The sequence below is a fragment of the Hippoglossus hippoglossus genome, chromosome 18 (assembly GCF_009819705.1).
Source record: "Hippoglossus hippoglossus isolate fHipHip1 chromosome 18, fHipHip1.pri, whole genome shotgun sequence".
Lineage (NCBI taxonomy): Eukaryota > Metazoa > Chordata > Actinopteri > Pleuronectiformes > Pleuronectidae > Hippoglossus > Hippoglossus hippoglossus.
In genome coordinates, this window is record NC_047168.1 from 9,967,747 (window position 1) to 9,988,157 (window position 20,411).

At 42.9% G+C, this 20,411-nt stretch overlaps 3 protein-coding genes across 5 annotated transcripts; 1 reads left to right on the forward strand and 2 right to left on the reverse strand.

The window, feature by feature from the left end:
- Positions 1-374: 374 nt before the first annotated feature.
- On the reverse strand, positions 375-4,795 carry mfsd8 (major facilitator superfamily domain containing 8). The gene is made up of 13 exons (XM_034569296.1): positions 4,602-4,795; positions 4,431-4,550; positions 3,854-3,936; positions 3,350-3,393; positions 2,863-3,103; positions 2,631-2,744; positions 2,343-2,487; positions 2,070-2,128; positions 1,784-1,892; positions 1,522-1,656; positions 1,326-1,429; positions 1,009-1,235; positions 375-902 (listed from the first exon to the last, which is right to left on the reverse strand). The coding sequence occupies exons 2-13, from the start codon at positions 4,487-4,489 to the stop codon at positions 696-698; spliced, it is 1,527 nt and encodes a 508-aa protein (XP_034425187.1). The 5' UTR covers positions 4,490-4,550; positions 4,602-4,795; the 3' UTR covers positions 375-695.
- A 1,427-nt stretch (positions 4,796-6,222) lies between these two features.
- On the forward strand, positions 6,223-10,381 carry LOC117752120 (butyrophilin subfamily 1 member A1-like). 2 transcript variants are annotated; one of them, XM_034569298.1, is made up of 9 exons: positions 6,223-6,450; positions 6,604-6,672; positions 7,188-7,547; positions 7,635-7,928; positions 8,009-8,098; positions 8,426-8,467; positions 8,846-8,869; positions 8,990-9,034; positions 9,137-10,381. In XM_034569298.1, the coding sequence occupies exons 1-9, from the start codon at positions 6,447-6,449 to the stop codon at positions 9,715-9,717; spliced, it is 1,509 nt and encodes a 502-aa protein (XP_034425189.1). In that variant the 5' UTR covers positions 6,223-6,446; the 3' UTR covers positions 9,718-10,381. The 2 variants fall into 2 exon arrangements, with proteins under 2 accessions (XP_034425189.1, XP_034425188.1); XM_034569297.1 differs by having other exon boundaries at positions 7,635-7,949; positions 8,012-8,098; positions 8,996-9,034; positions 9,137-9,997.
- A 751-nt stretch (positions 10,382-11,132) lies between these two features.
- On the reverse strand, positions 11,133-18,473 carry LOC117752116. 2 transcript variants are annotated; one of them, XM_034569286.1, is made up of 8 exons: positions 18,317-18,473; positions 16,387-16,496; positions 16,090-16,174; positions 15,778-15,973; positions 14,110-15,179; positions 13,203-14,002; positions 12,424-12,627; positions 11,133-12,332 (listed from the first exon to the last, which is right to left on the reverse strand). In XM_034569286.1, exons 1-8 carry the CDS (start codon positions 18,457-18,459, stop codon positions 12,088-12,090), a joined length of 2,853 nt encoding a protein of 950 aa, XP_034425177.1. In that variant the 5' UTR covers positions 18,460-18,473; the 3' UTR covers positions 11,133-12,087. The 2 variants fall into 2 exon arrangements, with proteins under 2 accessions (XP_034425177.1, XP_034425176.1); XM_034569285.1 differs by having other exon boundaries at positions 16,090-16,189.
- Positions 18,474-20,411: the final 1,938 nt, after the last annotated feature.

A 20,411-nucleotide genomic window follows, 5' to 3' on the forward strand; every position in this document is an offset into this window, starting at 1 on the left:
AAAATGACTTGTAAAGTCGTATGTATATTACGTATATTCTATTCTGTATATAAGCAATGAAAAAGCCTTTTCTCACAATTGCTTTAAAAACCCAGATCAAGTTGAAAATGACACTGATAATAAAGTGACACAGAGAACGTGAGAGTGGGATCATATTAAATCTTCAATGCATCACTCAGTTAATCATTATCATACATGCATTCACACTTTCTGAATTAGTTCAGGTAGACGACCACCTGTAGTTTTAAACAACCACAAGTTAAGCCATTAACAGTAATAGAAAAAATAATAACCATTATTCCCCCCCCCCACCCATATAGTATGTTTGTAAAATATCTTCCACAACAAAAATTATCACACGTTAAAAATTCTGCAAAATAAAAACTTTGAAGTGTCGTAAATACAGTATAAGGAATGCCAAATCCAGTGAATCAGAGCTTGTGCAATCGTCAATACATTTCCTGTCAGTAAAAATTAAATAACAAATGTATTAGTATTAAAGTACCATCATTAAGATCATGGTAGTTCACATTGACTGTGGTCAAGGTCAACCCTGAGTCATTACCTCTCAAATCGATAACCACATTGTAAAGTGAGCAAGAGCAACGGAAAAGCCGTCATCATAGCCAGGGTTTTGGGTTCAAGTCTTTGAGAATAAAAGTAGAAAACTGCCATTAGCCTCTCTCCATTGAGAATTATTCTACCGTCCGTCTGTGGCGTACAGAGAATGCGATGAGTCTGTGGTAAACAGAGCTCAGGAGGACGATGGCCCCTGTCACCATCGCGCAGATGAGGCTGAAGGCCCAGCGAGGTCCCAGAATCGTGTAAACCTGGGAGACAAAAATGGGACCCAATGTCCGCGCACAGCTGCCACAGGCCGTCAACAACCCCATGTACACACCCTGCAGGAAGTAAAATCCACATTAACGATTCTCAAAAGAGGCATTCAACCATTTTATCATCTTTTAAAAATAAAGCACCATATCCATTACACTATAATCTTCTCACCTGAGGTTTGGGTCCAAGGATTTTGGAATACAGTGTGTAGGACATGACGTTGCAGGCTGCGTATCCCATGCCAATCAAGACGTCAGCTGAGATGTACTGGGCGATGTGTATTGCAGGAGTATACTGGCACCAGGTCTGTTGATACGGGCAGCCTGTTGGCTCTAAAGAGCTGTTGGAGGCTAACGTGGCCTCAGATATCCGACTGACCAGTGAGTTGTTTTTGAGGTCTGGTTTGGAAGAGAAAATCCAAAATATTAATATGTAGTTTCTCACTTCAATACAGAAAACTGAAAGTGTGGCATTAAAACAATCCATACCCGCCCACTGGATCTTTGGGTAATGGTTCCCCCATGGAAGCAGGGTAAAGAAACCACAGAATATAATGGCCAGTCCTGCGAGAAACACAGGACGATCCCCAACCCTGGCAGGAAAAAAATAAACATTCCTGGTGTTAAACCAAACGATGACAAGTTCAGGTGTAGTTCTATTCAATAAATTCATGAGTAACTGTACCTTTGAGAAGCCACTTTTACAACCAGAAACACAATGATGGATTCAAATCCAATGCAGCACATGATGATGCCATTGTATACAACAGCTTCTTTCCTGGTCCAGGAGAACATGTCCATGGAAAAAGGGGTGGCGATTCTACAAAATCATAAACACATCAATTTAAATCTGTGCAGTCAAGTGTAAATTTGCACGCATTAGATACTAAGAACTGCCTGTTACATTCTGATTCGACTGCTTCCATATTCTGCAATGAAATACGTACGTCTCAAAGATGGCAAAGATGAACATGACCATGAAGAAGAGGACGTTGGAGGTCAGGACCGCTACCTGATCGATGGTTTCCTCAGTTTCTTCGCTAATGTCATCTCTATCTATAGGAGAATAAAAGGGTGGGGAAATAAAAGCTTCAACCAGGAAACAATGGCTAATAATCTCCAGCAGATACTGACAATAAATAACATGTCCCATAATTCTCAAAGAAAATTCACAGTGCATTTGTGTTCAATTTAAACATGTATACTGAAAAGACAGAGCAGGACATCACATACCTTCCGATGTGTAGTTGATGGCTTGAATGTGTCTTCCATGATCATCAACACGATGCTCTCTGTTAGTGAAAATCAACACAGCCCCTAATTACTATCGATGATGAAATGAAAAGATGATTCCAGACATTGAGAAGCAGGATACATGTAGCTGAATGAAATGAATGGGTTTTGAAAGACATAGTGCCTTTATCTTTGTCTTGTGTACTCAAATTCCAAAAACTACATGAGCACAGCATTACATATTGTGTATTTGTTCAGGGGGGAAATCCTCACCTCAGCACCAACAGGACCAGCAGGATGTTGATGAGGCCAAAAGCTGCAGCCAGTATAGCAGGAGCAGTGTACATGTTGAGCTGCAGATCTATGAACTTCACTGTGAAACCATGCTCGCCGATGAACGACAGGCACGCCTGAAGTGCTGAAAAACGCAAACACGCGCAAATGTTAAGAATAAAATCCACAACTTCTGTCCTTGTTGTCTTTTTCACAGCCTACACAACACTGACAGCGCTGCTAGTGCGCTGGGCAGCTTTGCATGATCTAAAATGCAGGAATCTTTACCCGGTCCCAGGATGAAACCAAGGGCCTGACAGGCGCTCATGTTCGCCATGGCACTGGTTCTCTCCTTGAGCGATGTTGCTCCAGCAACATACGACCTCACCACAGCAACGTTGCCTGCAGTGAAAAGACCAAATCTACATTTAGAGGATGTGGGACACTGACAATATCATCCAATTGCAAATGTGGTGTAATGTACATATGTTTGAGAGCAAATAAGAATCCCACACATCACCTGCTCCAAAGCCGACAAAAGCTCTGGCCAAGAGGATGTGGAACTTGTTATTGGTCGTGGGCAGGTATGCATAGGCGTAGTAGATATTGCCTAAAACGTTGATGAAAATGGAGCACACCAGTGGCTCCCTGCGTGGTCGGTGATTAGACCACAGGCCGAAAATGGGGGAGGCCACCATCTGACCGAGGCTGTAGGCGGCCACCACCCATCCCAGGAAGCTGGCGTTGGCGCTTTCATCCATCTATGTGAAAAACAGATGGAAGAAAAAGTAAAAGCACAAGATTGACTTTGTTACGGTGCAACGCAAACGCAAGTACCATTATTGACACATGCTGTTATATTTGACTGGTGCAGTCTTCCTGCTGAATCCAAAGTTGAGTCTCCAATTGTTTTGATTTATTCTTTGACTTCCTGTTTACCCTGCATTTGCATTTAAACAGTAAAAGCACTGACCCTTAATTTTTTTTTTTAATTGAGTCATACATACCTTTTGCAAATAGGGCCAAAGTGATGTGATGACAATAGTGAAACCTGAAAGTGCAAGCAACACATCGATGATTTGGATGCTGCCAAAAAAACCAAACTTCATACCAAACATAAGCCCGACAAACACACAGATCATATTCAGAGTCTATGGGGGGGGGGAAATAACATAAATAAAACCTATTCATCTTTCAAGGAGCATGTTCTCCCCCTGCCTGCATTCACCTCAGCTACTCCAGCTTTCCACCACAGTCCAAAGACATGTAGTGGTTAGGTTAATTGGAGACTTTAAGTTGCGACCACTTCGTCAAACATAAAAAATAACAGAAAGCATTCGGATTGGATTCTGCTGTGACACTGTTTTACCCCTGAGACTCCAGAAGTGTTTTGTGGACTCAAACACTTCCCCCACCCCCTCCATCTGCACAGTGGTGTGTAGATAATGAGTGACTTTTCATTTTTGGCTGAACTATCCCTTTAATGTGTAACTTGTGTGGCTATTCCTCACCGACGCTGCTGAGGAACATGGTGAAGTACATGACTCTGATGGACCTCCACCGACTCTTGTAGTCTCCATCCTGGGAGTCATCGCTGCACATAGGGGGGACAGGACAAGACAAGAAAAGACAAGGGGACAGGACATGACGAGACACGACAAGGGGATAGGACAGGACAAGACAAGACAAGGGGAAAGGACAGGACAAGACAAGAAAAGGGTACCGGACAAGACACGACAGGCGGATAGGACAGGACAGGACAAGACAAGACAAGGGGATAGGACAGGACAAGACAAGGGGACAGGACAGGACAGGACAAGACAAGGGGATAGGACAGGACAAGACAAGGGGATAGGACAGGACAAGACAAGGGGACAGGACAGGACAAGACAAGGGGACAGGACAGGACAAGACAGGACAGGACAAGACAGGACAAGGGGACAGGAAAGATGTCGTGAGGTTACTGACAGGCTGGTACACAAACACAACAGTAAAGCAGTCTGACCTGATCGCTTTACACAATGCAGTTGCATCACTCCCAGTTTACTGATCCAATAACTCAGCTGAAGTCTTTAGTTTGTGGCTCACCTGCTGGCATCGTCCCGGAGCAGCGGCGTGTCTTCATCGGAGTCAACAGGTCGCGACATTTCCGGTGAAAAACCCAGAAGAACGACGACGTCGCTCACTTTGCAGATGTGAAACTGAGCTGCTACGTCGCCATTGAGCAGCGGGACAACTCACCTACACCGACCAAGAGCTAGCTAGTCACGGCAGCCGCTAACGTTAGCAACCCGAGCTATCATTTCGTATTGTCATATACTACAACGCTAGGCTAACTTACTGCACACTTAATGCTCGGGGTCATTTCAACCCGACGTCCACACACGAGCTAGGTGTCTGACTGGACTGTGGTACCAGACAACAACATTCAGTAGCGTCAAAGCTAACGTACTTACAATAGCAACTTCCGGTCAGTCTTTTCAAAATAGCCTCAAATAGCTATTTCATCAAAGTGAAATCTGATGTTATTTTTGTATTTAAGAACGACCACTTGCATGTATATTTAACTATATATACATTGTGCCGTCAAATAACGCATCGTCTTAATTTTTCTTAACCATTACCGACTTTGTACTTTTATTTTGAACACAGAATCAGACAACATCCGGTCAGATCCTGGTGTGTTCCGTCCACCTTGACGCAGAAAAGTCACGTGTCAGAAACCACATCAACATTTCTGAGCAGTGTCCACAATCCCTCATTCTGTAACACAACCAGGATCCCGTGTGCTCCATTAAAGCACTGAGCACTTTAGTGACGCCATAATGATCATCATCATTCCCACTGTATGATCATGAATTATTTTTCATTAAGATTTAGGTCTTGTTGTTAATCCTGTAGAGGATATATAAACTGCATATATATATATATATACTAGATTGTTTCTCTATTGTTTGCAGAGCTTTCTTGGAAAATGTGTGTAATAAATGTCAATATTTTTGTTGACCTTTGACCCATCAGCTCCTTAAGCTAATCATCTGGAGATACACTCCCAAGTAATATTTACTTTACTTTTTAACTCATATAACATTAATAACCTACAGGCCTGTATTTTAACATTCAGCCCTGGAACTCGGTTTGAATAAGGAAACGTGTGGAGAATAGATAAATTCAGGCTTCATGGATACAAGCAACCTCCAAAGGGGCGGAGTCATTCTAGCACCTTATGCAAAAGGTCGCAAAAATGTAACCTTCAGAAAACGTTCTTGATGTTAACCTGTTTCTTCTTCAGGTAAACATCAAGAACGTTATTCTTGATGTTTACTTAAGTTCTGACTTAAGAAAATTGCGAAAGTGTATCATCTAAACAACATCTAAATTGCATGTTAGAATGTTTTGTCACATAAACAGTTTTATAGTGTTTGCAAGAGATAAATGAGTAATTTGTTTAATTTAATTTAGCAAAGTCTTTGTGTTTGTGTGGGCTCTGCGTGTTATACAGCAATGCAGCTATGAAAATTATTAGATAGATATGAAGTAGTATTATTCTGGCTGAATTAATATATAATTGTATTCTATTTTTCATGTTATATTTGATGTGTTCATCTTTTTATGCCTTTTGTCTTTTCATTGACTGAATTTTAAATCATTTCATGAAGCTTGTACTTTCCGTTACCGTCAGCTTTTTTCAATAAACTCAATGAATCTGAGATCTGGCGTCTTTCTGTTGTGTCCTCAGTGTAAAACTCACTATACAGTCCAGTTTAAGAAAACACAGCAATACGTCATACACTTTAAAAAGGACAGATACTTGTACTGCTGCTTGTAAGTATACTGCTCCCACCAGTGTCTCTGCTCACTGGTGCCTCCCGGTGGCTATATGTCCGAACTGCGTATATCAAAAGTGAAAGTAAACCTGCAGACCGAGACCAAACCTTTTTGTTCGAGGACGTGATTTTCTCTTTTCAAGGTCCACGTGGACATTAGCTCGATAAAGTGACCTTGGATGTGTTTCTAAATCGGAACTACGTCCTGATTTGGGTCTTTAAAGTCAATACCTGGACTTGCTTGAAGGATATTACCATCTGGGATCACACCACTACAATGGGTAGGCCTACATTTCATTTTGCTCTGATAGACCCATATTAACCTTTATTCTGTTCATATTCAAGCTGTGCTGATTTAAACCAGATAATAAAGCCTGAGGGATCATATATCATGTGTGTCTCCTCACTGAATTAATACTCCTTTCATTTGTCAGGTTTACACGTGATGACCCACGTGCACCTTTTGCTGCTTCTTTGCTCGTCTTTGTCAAGCGCTGCCCCTGGTAAACCGTTTAATTTACACTTTTCCACTATTTTACAATGTATTTACTCTCAAGTCTGACCTTTTTATGCATGTGATCACTTAGTATTATGGCAATAACTTTTATATTTCCACTAAATCACATTAAACCTTATTTGCTGAGAGGAGCTCATTGGATCTTTACTAAACATAATTTATCATCAACCACAAACATAGAAAAAGACTATAAATTTGTAACTTCCTGAGGGCACTTTCAAGATAACTGGGTCAACCCTTTACTGAGTTATCAATAGATGGATGGATGAATGGATGGACGATTATTTTTTCTAGATAATAAACATGAAACTAATTAGTTCATTACCATGTGTACCTTTACTAAATAAAATGAATATATTGTCAAACATGCTGTTGTACAGTTTAGTTACAAGTTATAACTAGATGAGAAATTGGGAAGGAATTTTTCACTTAATATTATATTATCTCCAAAATACAGAAGAAAAAACATTATCTAGACTAATAACATTTATTCTGTTGCAGTTTCAACGAGCCTCGTGGTTTTGGTCAGGTCGCCTGTCTCAGAGCAACTTGGTAGAGAAACCACACTACCATGCTGGCTCAATCCACCACAGAGTGCCGAGGCTCTGGAGGTGCGCTGGTACCGCAATGATCACTTCGATACCCCGATCATACTGTATCAGAATAAAAAGATGGCCCAGGAGTCTTCGTACGTGGGCCGAGCCTCGTTTGGCCTGAAGGACGCAGCGTCAGGTGGGCTGGCAGCAGGAGACGTGAGCCTGAAGCTGCTAAATGTCGGGATTGAGGACGAGGGAGATTACACTTGTTATGTGAGCAGTGATCAGGGTTATGACCGTGGAAGTGTCACTCTCAAGGTGACAGGTGAGTGACAGGGGGGAAAATAACACAATTCTAAAAAATTGTCTCCACCTTTACATCAAATCTTCCTCATCTTCGTCCCACTTCTAGAAACAGGAAACACTCCGCTCCTGTCAATGGTGTGGGCAGAAGAAAACCTGGTGAATTTGAGCTGTGAATCTGAAGGCTGGTATCCGAGGCCGAAGCTGCACTGGGCCGACCACAAGCACAATCTGACCCCAAAGAGTTTGGAGTACGGCAAAGTCTCTTCTGGTCTTGTGTCAGTCCACAGCTGGCTGCTGGTCCCAAGCTCCTCGGAGGTTTCCTGCTCAGTGGGACTCTCTGACATGGACACGAAGGAGTCAAGAGTGCGGCTGGAAATCCCTCCTCCAGCTGCCAAAAAGGGTAAAGAAAATTGTCTGTCTCTTAATTTAAATAGAACATTAATAAAAGAATAATATTAATATGTCTTGTTTTTTACTTAGTGTCTGGATTGGTGCCTGGATTGGTGGTCTTCATTCTAATCCTCGTGGCTGCGTTAGCTTTACTTGGATGGCTGTACAACAAAAAGAGAGGTACATGTTGTCAATTTCTTTAAATCACCTTTCACTCAATAAAAAGGGGAATTAATTGAATGAATTATGTGAAGAAATTCATCAGCACAATGAAAGTCACAAATCATAGTGTTAAAGTGATGTTCATGTGAGTATTAACTGATTCTGTGCTTTATCAGGCGCTTTGCAACATTTCCATTAATGCTAATTTTATTCTATAAAATGTCAGAATATAGCAGCAGAATGTCAGAGTTTTCCCCACATCACAATTTTCTAAAGCCAAATTTATTAAATGAACTTGAATGCAGAAAATCCTTGCAAATAATTTTACTTGTTTTTCACCTCTAGTTTTACGGAAGAAAGACAAACCAGAGAGCAACCAAGCTGAGGGTAAGAAATACCTCACACATCACATGGAGCACATTTCACTATTAACTCAATAGAGCAAATAAATTCAATCAACCCAAGTTTCTCACACTCAGAGGTCAGTCCCCTAAATATTCCTGATTTCTTTCATCAAGATCCAGGAATTATTCACTGGGAAAACAGTGAAAATGTCACACAAAAAAAACACTCAAGTACACAACGTTAAAGAAAGTGAAAATAAATTCCTGATCCGCCCCTTTCTCCGGATCCACACCAAAATGTAATGCACTCTTCCCTGACCCATACCGCATCTTTCCACAAGTGTCGTGGAAATCCTTCAAGTAGTTTCTGTTCTCTAAAAATCTGGGCTCATGGGTTAATTTTTGTGTTTTGTGTTTCCAGAGAATATGAAGCTTTTACAAGAAGGTAAGAAGTAACTCATTATTGTCATGACATGTATTGAATTGAAATAATAGCAGACTGTTGTCCTTACTTGCTGGAGCATTGTGTCGAGTCCATGTTCACTGTGTCTGTATCTGTTCTAAGTTACAGTTGAGACGACAGCTCTTGAAAAGGCTAAAGAGCATTACGGTAATCTCAACTTTTAAGAGAATCACACTGACCATAAACATTATACATCAGCCTATTATGACTCTGTCTGATTCAAATCTAATCTTTTTTTACATTTTTCAGTAAATATTGAACTTGAGGATAAAGGAAATCCATACCTCGCAATCAGAGATGGTACCTTCAGAGACAAGAAGAAAATGGATCTAAAAGCAGTTACCTGTCTCACAGCGATAAGGGGAACCCCTGGCTTCACTTCAGGTCAACACTACTGGGAGGTTTCTTTGGAGAATCCTGGAGTAGAGGTCAAACAGTCCTGGTGGGTGGGGGTAACAATGGCAACTGACTTCCCTCTGCAGGCTGATGCTCTTTCTAGCACATCAAATGGTTTCTGGTTCCTGTCGTCTTCCCCTGACAGAGCAGACAGCTTTCAGTTAAACACAGAACCGAAGGTTTTACTGCCTGTTCGCTCAAGACCGAGAACAGTCGGTGTGTATCTGAATTATGACGGCGGAGAGCTTTCCTTTTATAATGTGGAAGATGAATCCGTCATTGGATCTTTCACCGCTCCGTTCCAAGGTGACGTCTTTCCGTTTTTCAATCCTGGTATAGGTGACCCAGGACCTATGAAGATATTAAAGAGGACAGAACAGGGTGAGTGTAATGACACAGGGAACAATGAAAGGGCACAAGAGCCTGAATCTTAATATCTTCTGAATCTAAACTTTTCTAATATAATAATTATATAGCAACCGCAAGCAATCATGAAAAGCATAGAGGGGCGATCATACCCTGTGCATGTGTTATATAAAATTCAATCTGGCCTTGCTAACTGGTGACAATGCCATTTCATCACGACAGCATATAAATGACATGTGATTTGTTAATCTAAACAAGATGTAGATCGTGTCTCTGTAATCTTATTGGTTGCAAAATGTTATGCTTTACTACATTATATGACATTACTTATGACTTCATAGTGAAGACATGATGTAATTCCTACTATATGATCATAAATTATTTTTCGATCTATGTAAGGTTGAGGTCGTGTCCATGTAGGCAGAGGAGGTACGTTGAGAACTATTTTTGAAGTACTGTGTCATTTTCTGACTCGGTGACTTCTTCATGACATCACTTAATATGTGACATCATATGATGAAGGATACTTGTCTCATCAATACAAGCTTTACATTGTTTCTCTATTGTTTGCAGAGCTTTCTTGGAAAATGTGTGTAATAAATGTCAATATTTTTGTCAGTTCCTAAAGCTAATCATCTAAAGGTATACTCCCAAGTAATATTTGTACAAAGTTTGGTGAAAATGCATCCATGCATTGTGGAGTTATTTGTACACATACGCACACACACACGCACATGGGAGAGAACAACACCCTGCTTACAGCTAACTCAACGTGTAAGGTAATATATATGCTGTTTTTTATACACGACATGGTATTTGTATAAAATATAATATATCTTATTGTTACAACTTAAATGTTTTGCGTTATGACTTTTTAACTCATACAACATTAATAACCTACAGGCCTGTATTTTAACATTCTGCCCTGGAACTCGGTTTGAATAAGGAAACGTGTGGAGAATAGATAAATTCAGGCTTCATGGATACAAGCAACCTCCAAAAGGGGCGGAGTCATTCCAGCATCGTACGCAAAAGGTTGCAAAAATGTAACACTCAGATAACGTTCTTGATGTTTACCTGTTTCGTATTTAGTGATATTTGTAGTTCTGACTTAAGAAAATTGCATGTTAGAATGTTTTGTCACATAAACAGCTTTATAGTGTTTGCAAGAGATAAATGAGTAATTTGTTTAATTTAATTTAGCAAAGTGTTGTGGGCTCTGCGTGTTATACAGCAATGCAGCTATGAAAATTAGTTTGATGTGTAGTTTTATTCTGGCTGAATTAATGTATAATTACATTGTGTTTTTCATGGGATATTTGATGTGTTCATCTTTTTATGCTGTTCATTTCATGAAGTTTGTACTTAGTTTGTTACCGTCAGCTTTTTCAATAAACTCAATGAATCTGAGATCCAGCATCTTTTTGTTGTTTCACTCTTTGTTCTATCCTCACTTTACAGTCCAGTTTAAGAAAACACAGCAAAATGTCATACACTTTAATAAGTACAGATAGTATTTACAGTATGTACACCATAACACAATACTAACTTTGTCATCACTACTGTATACTTTTCATAGATTAAGAAGTATTTACATTATGAATACGACCATGTGTTGATTCGGAAATAAAATTTGTTTGGATATTCTTCTCATATATCGCGATAAATTCAAGTAGGCGTGCCTCGATACATACTAGTCTGACGATGATCATGATAAGAGGTATGCAAGAACGGATACACAGACCAGTGCATCATAGTCCAAGACTTTAAGGAATACTTCTTTAAAACACTTGTCTGTTGGGTGTTGCGGGTCGATATCAAACAAACTATACAAGTTCATACACGTCTCAGTCCCGAAGACATAGTTTTTCTGTGGGTATTTTTTAACCATCAGAACCATTGGTGTCTTCCTCCAAAGCTTTAAAAGTCATGTTTGGTCATCAGCGTTCTGTGGAGGAAAATGTTGGACAGAAGCTCGTCTGTTGTGGCGTGTCCCGGTGGTCTAGGGGTCTAAAGCGCACACCTTATCACTGCAGACACCTTCTCTCCTCCATATCTCATAACAGCCACCACTCCATTGTCAACTAGCTAGTAAAAATGACATAAAAAACAGATCTTAAAAAAAAAATGCATTCACTGTGTCTGAACTCATATTCACACTTACAAGAACATCTTGTCCAACCACTTAAAAATACATCTCGGAAACAGACACTGGGGATCCCAACACTGAGAACGAACGATCCTTAACTGCAGCGACAGCATCCGTTTCTTAGCTTAGTCACTTTTATTACACTTCTCCCTTATGACCAGGGTGATGAGACGGGGAAAGCTGCTCTCCAACACAGCCAAGAGTTTATATCTTCATGTGATTGCTGGTGGTTTATACAGTATGGTACGTGTCCCTCTGCCACATCTTTTTTTTTAATAGTTTTTTTTCTCTAGCAAACTGCGGCAGCGCTTTCCCTCCTCCCCTGCTTCTTCAGCAGCTGGATGCGGTTGTGGACGTAAAACTTGATTGCCCTCCAGTCTCGCTGGTTGCTCACCAGCAGAGGACAGAGTTCGAGGCAGCGCTCACAGTCCGCCTTCGCGGGGACGCGCAGCTCCATGAGGTTTCGCTTCAGGTGAGTCTCCACTGCTACACGCTCCGCCTCCGACCAGGGACGCTTCAGTACACCACGCTTGCCTGTGAGAAAGATGGGGTGTTGCAGAATGTAAACAAATTAAGTTCAACTGAGGATTCCCGGTAAATCAGAATGTTAAAGACTGATGGTTACCTGATTTGGGTGGAATACATCGCCTCTTATGGACGTTGGCTATCGACGGGCTAACTGGAGAAGGAATGGGCGCCCTCTTCTTCCGCGGCGGTCGACCGGGGCCTTTCTTCTTCACCACTACCTCAACCTTCTCCTTCACTTCCTCTTTCTCTTCTTCTGCCTCAGAATCCTCTGAAAAGGAGTCTGCTGAGTTCCCAGACATCACTGTAGGACAGAGATAAACCACAAGGTGGTTAACTCAGATCAAATCAAATAACATAGCACAATAATTCCGTGGGATCAACTACAAAACGTTGAGTGTTGTGTAGCAACACAGATAGCTTTAGATGACTTTGCACATGAACAAGAACATGAACTCTGAAAAATACACCTAATATCAACATCTATTCCCAGAAAAAAAAGCCCAGATACGTTTGGATGCTCCACAAATTTGATCGTAAATATTTTCTGTCAAGTAAAGCTCTTTAAATTTAGACATGTGGATTATCGAACCAACGGTTGTCCGCCATTGTTTTGATTTAACCACGGTAAGGCGATGTAGGTGACTGAAATTATTTCTAGAGTCCAATACATATTAATGGTCCCAATTTCAAAATAACAGTATGTTGTCACTAAGCATTACTCCAAACAGATTTTAAAGTTCTATCTTACCAAAGGTTCTCAGAAGCAAAACATGAATTGCATACCTGCTGATGGGCTCAAATCCTTGTTCCTTGTGTGTGTGTGTGTGTGTGTGTGTGTGTGTGTGTGTGTGTGTGTGTGTGTGTGTGTGTGTTTACCATCCAACTCAAGACAGATGTGCTGCAGACTCATCCCTCTGAAAAGAACACCTTCCCTCTCTCCATAAAGAACAACACGACCCACCCGGCCCATGAGAGATGGATCACGAATGATAGCGGAGCAGTTCTGGGTCACGTGGTACTCTCTCTCCAGGAACTCCTCCAAGCGTTTGGTTGCTCCAGCCTGGCCCTCACCCTCCTCCAACAGTAGCAGCTGGGTAAGGATAGCTACCTGCCGTCGTGCTCTTGTTGCTGTCAGCGCTCCGGGGTTCTTGGCCCCACTGGCTCGAGCCAGGTTCCTCAGGAGGTCCGTGCCCCGGAGAGGGGTGGCAGGAGAGTGGTACGGCCGGGAGAAGACGTAGGGGCTCTCTGGGTCCACACCAACATTGGGGCTGGTTTGAAGGAGCAGGTCCAGGCAGGACTCACAGTGTGGCGGGAGAATAAGCGGCTGGACGCGACCGCGCTTGCCTAAAACGCCGGCCCTCGGGAGTTGAGAGAGGACCTGGCGTTCAAAGGGGGACAAGAGGGCTTCCATGCCGGAGGGGGGGCTGGTGATGGTGCTGGCCTGTGGGGTGACGCGGCTGCGGTAGTCCTGTATAGTGAGTTTAGCCACCTCACATTCGCGGTGGCGGTTGTAGAGGATGAGCAGGGACAGGCTGGAATGGCAGAGCAGGCGCCAGGCCTCGGCGGAGTGAGGAGAGCGGGTTAAAGAAAGGAAGGAGGAGTGCTGCTGGCGGCGGAGGTAGAGGACCAGACAAGAGAGGGAGGAGAGCAGCGGAGACATGTGATGTCTTTGTGTGCTGAAAACAGAGAGCAAGAAACAGCCGTTGAATTAATGATGCACAATCCAGCAACTAATGTTATCAATAAATTTACAATGGGAAACGAGTATCATAGAAAACCAAACCTTATAATCTCTCCATTCTTCTCTTCTGCAGGTTCATCTTCACCTTCTGCACTCAGCTCCAGTTCTTCCTCTGGATCTATGTCAGGCTCTGGAGTGGGAGGTGGAACTAGCTCCTCTTGACTTCTTGAGCTCTCCACCTCCACCTTCTGCTGCTCCTCCTGCTTTTCTTTCTTCATTCTCCGACCCCTCCTGGGAGTAGGCGGAGGAGGCGGTGGCGATGGACTCTTAACCCTGGTCACCATAGGGGGCGCAGCGCGTTTTGCTGCAGGTGCTGATAAGCTTGGCCCCTTTTTGGCGGCTGTGGGCTGACCCGAAGGAGGCGGGGTAAGCGAGAGGGAGAATGAGACGGCGCCTGTGCTCGAGCGAGTAGCTGGAGATTCCCTTTCCCTGGAGAAGAGAGAGGGCGGCGCAGGGTTCGAGCCCGAAGGCTGTGGGACAGCAAAGGAATGACTGTGAGTAGCAGAGGTGGAGGACGACGAGGGTTGAGGGTGTGAGGCGCTGCCGTTTGAAGAGCTGTGAAGGTGTGCCAGCTCCATGGCCGTTCTGACCTCAGGCTGGTTGGCATGGTGTTTCTCCAGATGGCGTGCTAATGAGCGATAGTGGCGCCCGCAGTACGGGCAGTGCTGCCGCCGGCTCACTGTGGCACCGCTGGAGCTGCCAATGTTAATGTTGATGTTATTGTTGATGTTGGTGGTCGGGGGAGCGAGGGTGCTGGCTGGTGACTGGGACTGGGATCTGACTGGGGGTGTGACAGGTGCTGGGCGGGAAAAGGAAGAGCACGGGCGCCCAGGTTCTCTGGAGGAGGGGGGTGAGTTCTTCTTCTTTGAATCGACAGTGGCTGGCAGCTTGCGCTTCTTGCGGCGGCGCAGCATTCGGCCCCGTATTTCTTCGATTTCCTCTTCTTCATCGTCATCGTCATCATCGTCATCTTCCTCCTCTTCGTCCTCCTCGCGATCTGAGTCACTGGGTTCAGAGTGGGTGAGTGGGGAGGATGAGGGTGATAATGACCAGGAGGGGGTAAGGTAATCGGAAACAGAGAGGGACAGTGGGTGGGGGCCAGCCTCATCCTCCTGGTGAGAGACAGATTTCAAATAAATTCATATTTATTAACAGGGTCTGCAGTTATTCACAAAGTCCAACACAAAATATGTGTTCCTTAATCCTTAACACTTTCTCACTTCCCTGTTGAGTCGCAACCCATTGGTTCCTTATGAAATCAAGACTGGTCACAAACACATAGTTTGAGGATTAACAAGCAGAATTTTTGTAACTATTTTTATGAAGATTTGTGTACATTTGTGAGAACAGGACTGTGTATTGAGGGATCCACTCAAAATTAACCTCAATCCCAATGTTCAATGAGGAAAGAAACATGCCAGATTCAATAATGTGACTCAGTAAAAGGGATAGTTCACAGAAAAATGAAAATTCACTCATTATCTACTCACGACTATGCCAATGGAGGGGTGGGTGAAGTGTCCACAATACACTTTTGGAGTTTCACTTTTATGGTGTTTTTAATAGTTTTTGGACAATAATGAGGTCTGTGCCACAGGCCACACTCCTAAGATTCAGTTATGTTGGTTTTGACCTGTTCATTGGATTTGTTGACAATAAGAAGACTATAACCAGACTTGTTATAAAATGTCCTTATCCGTAGTTGCTCACCATTGCATTCTCTCCCCAGTCGGTCAGGCTGTAGTCCACTGTGATCTCCTCCCCTTTGGCGATGTCGCGGATCGCTATGACGACCAACCGTACCTGCGTCCCACAGTGGACCTCTCGGATGCGGCAGTTGGGTGGCGGATGGAAGAGCACGGGCCCCCGAACCCCACTCGCCCCTTCTTCTCCCAACTCTGGCACACTGAAAAATATAACCTGATGTTAGTAACTATTAAGTTAGGATCTTCTATGAAAAAACAAAACCCAAAGAAACGCAGCGGATCACAGCGACCATGGCTGGTGAGGGGGTCGCCTTACCAGAGCTGAGCGGGATCGGGCAGGTAGTAGGGGCTGCCAGGTGGAGGGAGCCGGTCCTCTGCCCCCTCTGGGTACTGGCCCTCACCTGAGATGGAGAAGACTGTTTCTATCCATCACATCATAACAGCTTCAGCAACAACAAGCCTTATGTTAGAAAGATAACAGGTGTTTCCTTACAACAATACACTGATGACTACAACACAACACTTGTTTTCTATAAGCACCAGAATGGAGGAAAACACCAACAGCATGTGGCAAAATGAGTGTGTGTGTGTGTGTGTGTGTTTCTATATATACCAGGGCTGTAGCTGTGTTCTGACATGCTCTCCTCCTCCTCATCTTCTGTTACATACGCTCGGTCGCACACCTTCACAGGTGTCCCCTTCCTTTTTCTCCCACACACGCGGCTGTAAAAACAAAACCAGGGCTTCGTTCAGCATAATCACACGTTCAGACAAAGCGCCGCTCAAGACTCTGGTGCTGGAAGCGTCTGGATAAAGGGCAATGGAAATGAGCGGAGCATGCGATGCCTGTGGGGAAGCGATGACAGTAAGGCTGTGAACTACATGTGATGATAGCAGCAGTGGCTTCTACTCAAGGAACATTTTTACATGCTTTTGATTTGGCAAACAATGAAAACACAGCCGTTCAGAAACTTGGATTTTTTTCCACAACCTTCATTGTTTGTTTTGGTGTCGGGTGTAGTGGAATGGTGGGTGTCTAAAAGATATGATGTTACTGCACATACATGCTGTTTATCCTGGCTTCAATTCAGACTTTGTTCCAATATCTTTAAATCTTCTGTGTTCAGTGTGAGAATGTCATAAATACTAAATTATGCACTTGTTTGCCCAAATGTTGCCGATTACATTTTTCGATAGTTTTTATTCATGCGAACAGTCCTTAACCTAAGTTTGAGCTGAAACTATAGTCAATTAATCGATTAGTTAATCAGCAAAAACATTATCACAAACTATTTTGAAAATGTATACATTTTTTGGATTTATTCAAAAAACAAAAACAGTTGAAGATGACGTTTGCAAAGCCGCCATTGGCCATTTGTGACAATTTCTAACATTTCATTGATGAAGTAGGGAGGATTCATTGAAAACAGGATCAGCATATTTATCAGTAATGGGAATTAGCTGCAGCCCTAATTCAATTTACTGAGATCACACAAGATCAAACGGCAGCAAAATCTCACAATGAAAGAACCTGTATGTCGGGAATGTTTGATTTTTTTATATTAATCATCAAAATAGTTCCAACATTACTGTAAATATCTCGTGCAACTACTATTTTAGTCTAATTCTTGTAACCTATTCTATTATAATATTCTACTTTGGGGCAAGATCTGGCAGAATGATATTCTTTGGGATTAATATATATATATATATATATATATATATATATATCCCTCTAAGCAGCTGTACATCAATCCCTAAACTAGCAGATCATAATGGAGGAACTAATATTCTTCTGTAAACAGAAGCTGAGTCTCAGGTATTATTATGATTTCATTAATAATAATAATATTGGACATTGCCCCACCCCTTTGTTCAATCACGTCAGCATGTATAGATGCATTGTCAGACGGCTGATCGCCGCCACACGCTGTGTTTGAGTCCGGTGACACTTTTATCGGACACATTTTGGTCGTGGTCAGCAACTTTGTTTACTCGAAGCCAAAACAAGCCACGAGTGGCGACGTGCAGCGGCTGATCACAGTCCGAGCGGAGAGCGTGGACACACGGACTCTGCTCGACGACACGTTCCCATGCATGTGCAGCCGAACACGGCAGACACACGACAACACACCCGATGATCGGCCAGGTTGCCCCCGATGATCCCTGCTGGGTGCATGCTAACGGTGATGCTAAACCAGCGCTAGCCCCGTTAGCTTCTAGCAGCTAGCGTCGGTCAAAACATCATGAACCGAGAGGCTGGAGATGAGCGAGGCGGGGAGGAGGCGCGACCTCCCGGGACACAGCAGCTGCCACCGGGTGAAAAAGCAGCCAAGCTCGCTCCCCCTGCTCCCTTTTCTCCAATATAACCAAAGGAGACACGCACGAGAAATAAAGGCTCCTAACGTGAACTGAAACAGACGCGCACGCTTGCGGCGGCGCGTGCGTCCCTAGTGTTGGATCTGCCACATTTCCCCGGTGGAAAAACGAGCCCGCGCGGCGGAGAACCGGCGGCGAACCGGCGGCCCGACGAGCTCACTCACCCCCGCGGTGGCGGCGGCTTGCTCCCATCCCCGTCGCTGTCGAGGGTCGGCGGCTCCCGGTAGTCAAAAGGCGAGCGTACATTCTCCGCCATTAGGACTCCCTTCGCTACCTCTCGCGCTCCGGTAGATCGCACAACGCGCATGTGCACAACATCCCTCTGGGGCTCTAATGGTAAAATGGGGTGCACCCACCTCTGAGGAGAATAAAGAGAAACTACAACACAATGCAACACACATTTAATACATGCACAATATTATCATCAGCATAGATACTCATGTGATATCTCCTGAAGACACGTGCATTTAGATCAATGCTTTGAAGCAGTGGTGGAGAGTAACCGAGTACTCAAATACTCAAGTACTACAATGTAAAATCTCGAGGCACAAGTACTTTACTCGAGTATTTCCATTGTATGCTATTTCATATTGCCACTGCACTTAATTTCAGAGGCAAATATTACATGTTTTTATTCCACTACATGTATTTCAAAAGTTTTACCCACTAGTTACTCTTCAAATAAAGATTTTTACTTTGAGGTTTTTTTAATTTGATTTAATTAACAGTGATGTTTTTATTCCACTACATTCATTTCAAAAGCTTTAGTTACTGGTTACATTTTGAGTTAAGATTTTAAAATCAAAGGTTTAAAAACACATGGTTAGCTCATAAAATACATTGTTAAATGTAAATCAGTGGGTTCAAACCAATTACACGTGTGATGGGAAAATACAAAATCTAATTAAGGCTAATTGTCAAGTAGCAGGTCCACTAACAAGTCACTTCCCATCTAATCTTCTCAGGTGGTTTAATTTAAATAATCGCAATTACCCACAATTTCACAATGGTTAGACACAAGTCCAGAAAGATTGATATAAATGTAAGGAAACCTTTCTTTCATTAATCATCTCATGGCCCTTAAGATTTATTTTCCAAGCCACCAGACAGAATGGCTATAAAATAAAATCTTACCAAGTAATTATAAGTGTAAACGCAGAAGTGGGGTTCGGAAACAATTGAGTCAGCATCAGCGAAACACAAAGGTTAAGATTGCCTTTTAATCTTCAATGCACATCCAGTTATTTATCACAGAGATAAAAGGAAAGCCCGACATTCAGAAATCCACCAAACCGGCAGGTCTGGACGTCACAGCTCATTCACACACTGAGGCTGTGCTGTGTCAGGCATTTAACACTACAGTGGGGTGCAGAGTGTTTGATACGTTTGGCTACAGACAGTACAATCCTACCAGAAGATATTGGTCTAATATAGTGGCTCTCAAACATTTGGTAGAAAATGTTAGAGAACCACTGGTCTATTAGTTCAAACTCGTGAACAGTGTAGCAGCACATTCAAGTGTTATATCAGGAGAGAACTAGGAGACCGGAGCAGCAACTTGATCATCACAGATTATGTCAAACAATAAAACATACAAGCATTCAGTCTATATATGGAATTAGACATGTTAATAATGGGGTAGAGCTAGGTGAATTATTAAAATAGCTACGGGCTACAGGTTCAGCTGCACATCAGTCACAGTTTTAACAGTCGGGTATTTTTGGCTACATTCTAGCAGTTAGTAGATTTTGGAGTGTTATGAACAGCACATATTTAGTCATCAAAAGGTAAATACTCTTAAATTAAATAAATTACACACTGTATACAAAAAAAGATATTTCCAAAACACTCTTTCTCTGCCACCGCACCAGGCAAACCAACCTGTACACACGCAGAGCGCAAACTCACTGGAGTTAAAGTGAGTCTGCCCTCGCTTCTTTGTCAAAGGAAATAGCAACTGTGGGAAACTAGGTCATTTTAGCACTTGCTGTGGAAATACCAGCGTCTGGGAAAACCCGTCTACTGGGCTTTGTTTTAAAAAGGAGCTTAGTTGTGATTTTAGTTGAGCAGGGCTTTTAGAACCTCTAGTGTTCACAGAGGATATTCCGCATGACCTAGTATTTCATCTGGAGTAAGTACAAGACAAAGCTGGCTGTTAGTGTTGAGTGAGTTCATTCAGGGATGTTGCTAGATCCAAACAAAGAGAGTTAGGTCTCCTCTGCTCCTGTCGTCTCTGTGTGTAAGATGTGGAGGGTCTGC

What these genes read in the sequence shown, in the direction of transcription:
- mfsd8 (XM_034569296.1), bottom strand. Translation starts at nt 4,489, where the DNA reads ATGTCGCGACCTGTTGACTCCGATGAAGACACGCCGCTGCTCCGGGAC. An exon ending in TTTGGCCCTATTTGCAAAAG is followed by an intron (nt 3,104 to 3,349) that starts GTATGTATGACT and finishes TTTTTCACATAG; the next exon opens with ATGGATGAAAGCGCCAACGC. An exon ending in GTAAAAGTGGCTTCTCAAAG is followed by an intron (nt 1,430 to 1,521) that starts GTACAGTTACTC and finishes TTTTCCTGCCAG; the next exon opens with GGTTGGGGATCGTCCTGTGT.
- LOC117752116 (XM_034569285.1), bottom strand. Translation starts at nt 18,459, where the DNA reads ATGCGCGTTGTGCGATCTACCGGAGCGCGAGAGGTAGCGAAGGGAGTC. An exon ending in CATCTGTCTTGAGTTGGATG is followed by an intron (nt 12,628 to 13,202) that starts GTAAACACACAC and finishes TCTGTCCTACAG; the next exon opens with TGATGTCTGGGAACTCAGCA. An exon ending in ATGTATTCCACCCAAATCAG is followed by an intron (nt 12,333 to 12,423) that starts GTAACCATCAGT and finishes TCTTTCTCACAG; the next exon opens with GCAAGCGTGGTGTACTGAAG.
- LOC117752120 (XM_034569297.1), top strand. An exon ending in TTTGTCAAGCGCTGCCCCTG is followed by an intron (nt 6,673 to 7,187) that starts GTAAACCGTTTA and finishes ATTCTGTTGCAG; the next exon opens with TTTCAACGAGCCTCGTGGTT. An exon ending in AGAGAGCAACCAAGCTGAGG is followed by an intron (nt 8,468 to 8,845) that starts GTAAGAAATACC and finishes TTGTGTTTCCAG; the next exon opens with AGAATATGAAGCTTTTACAA.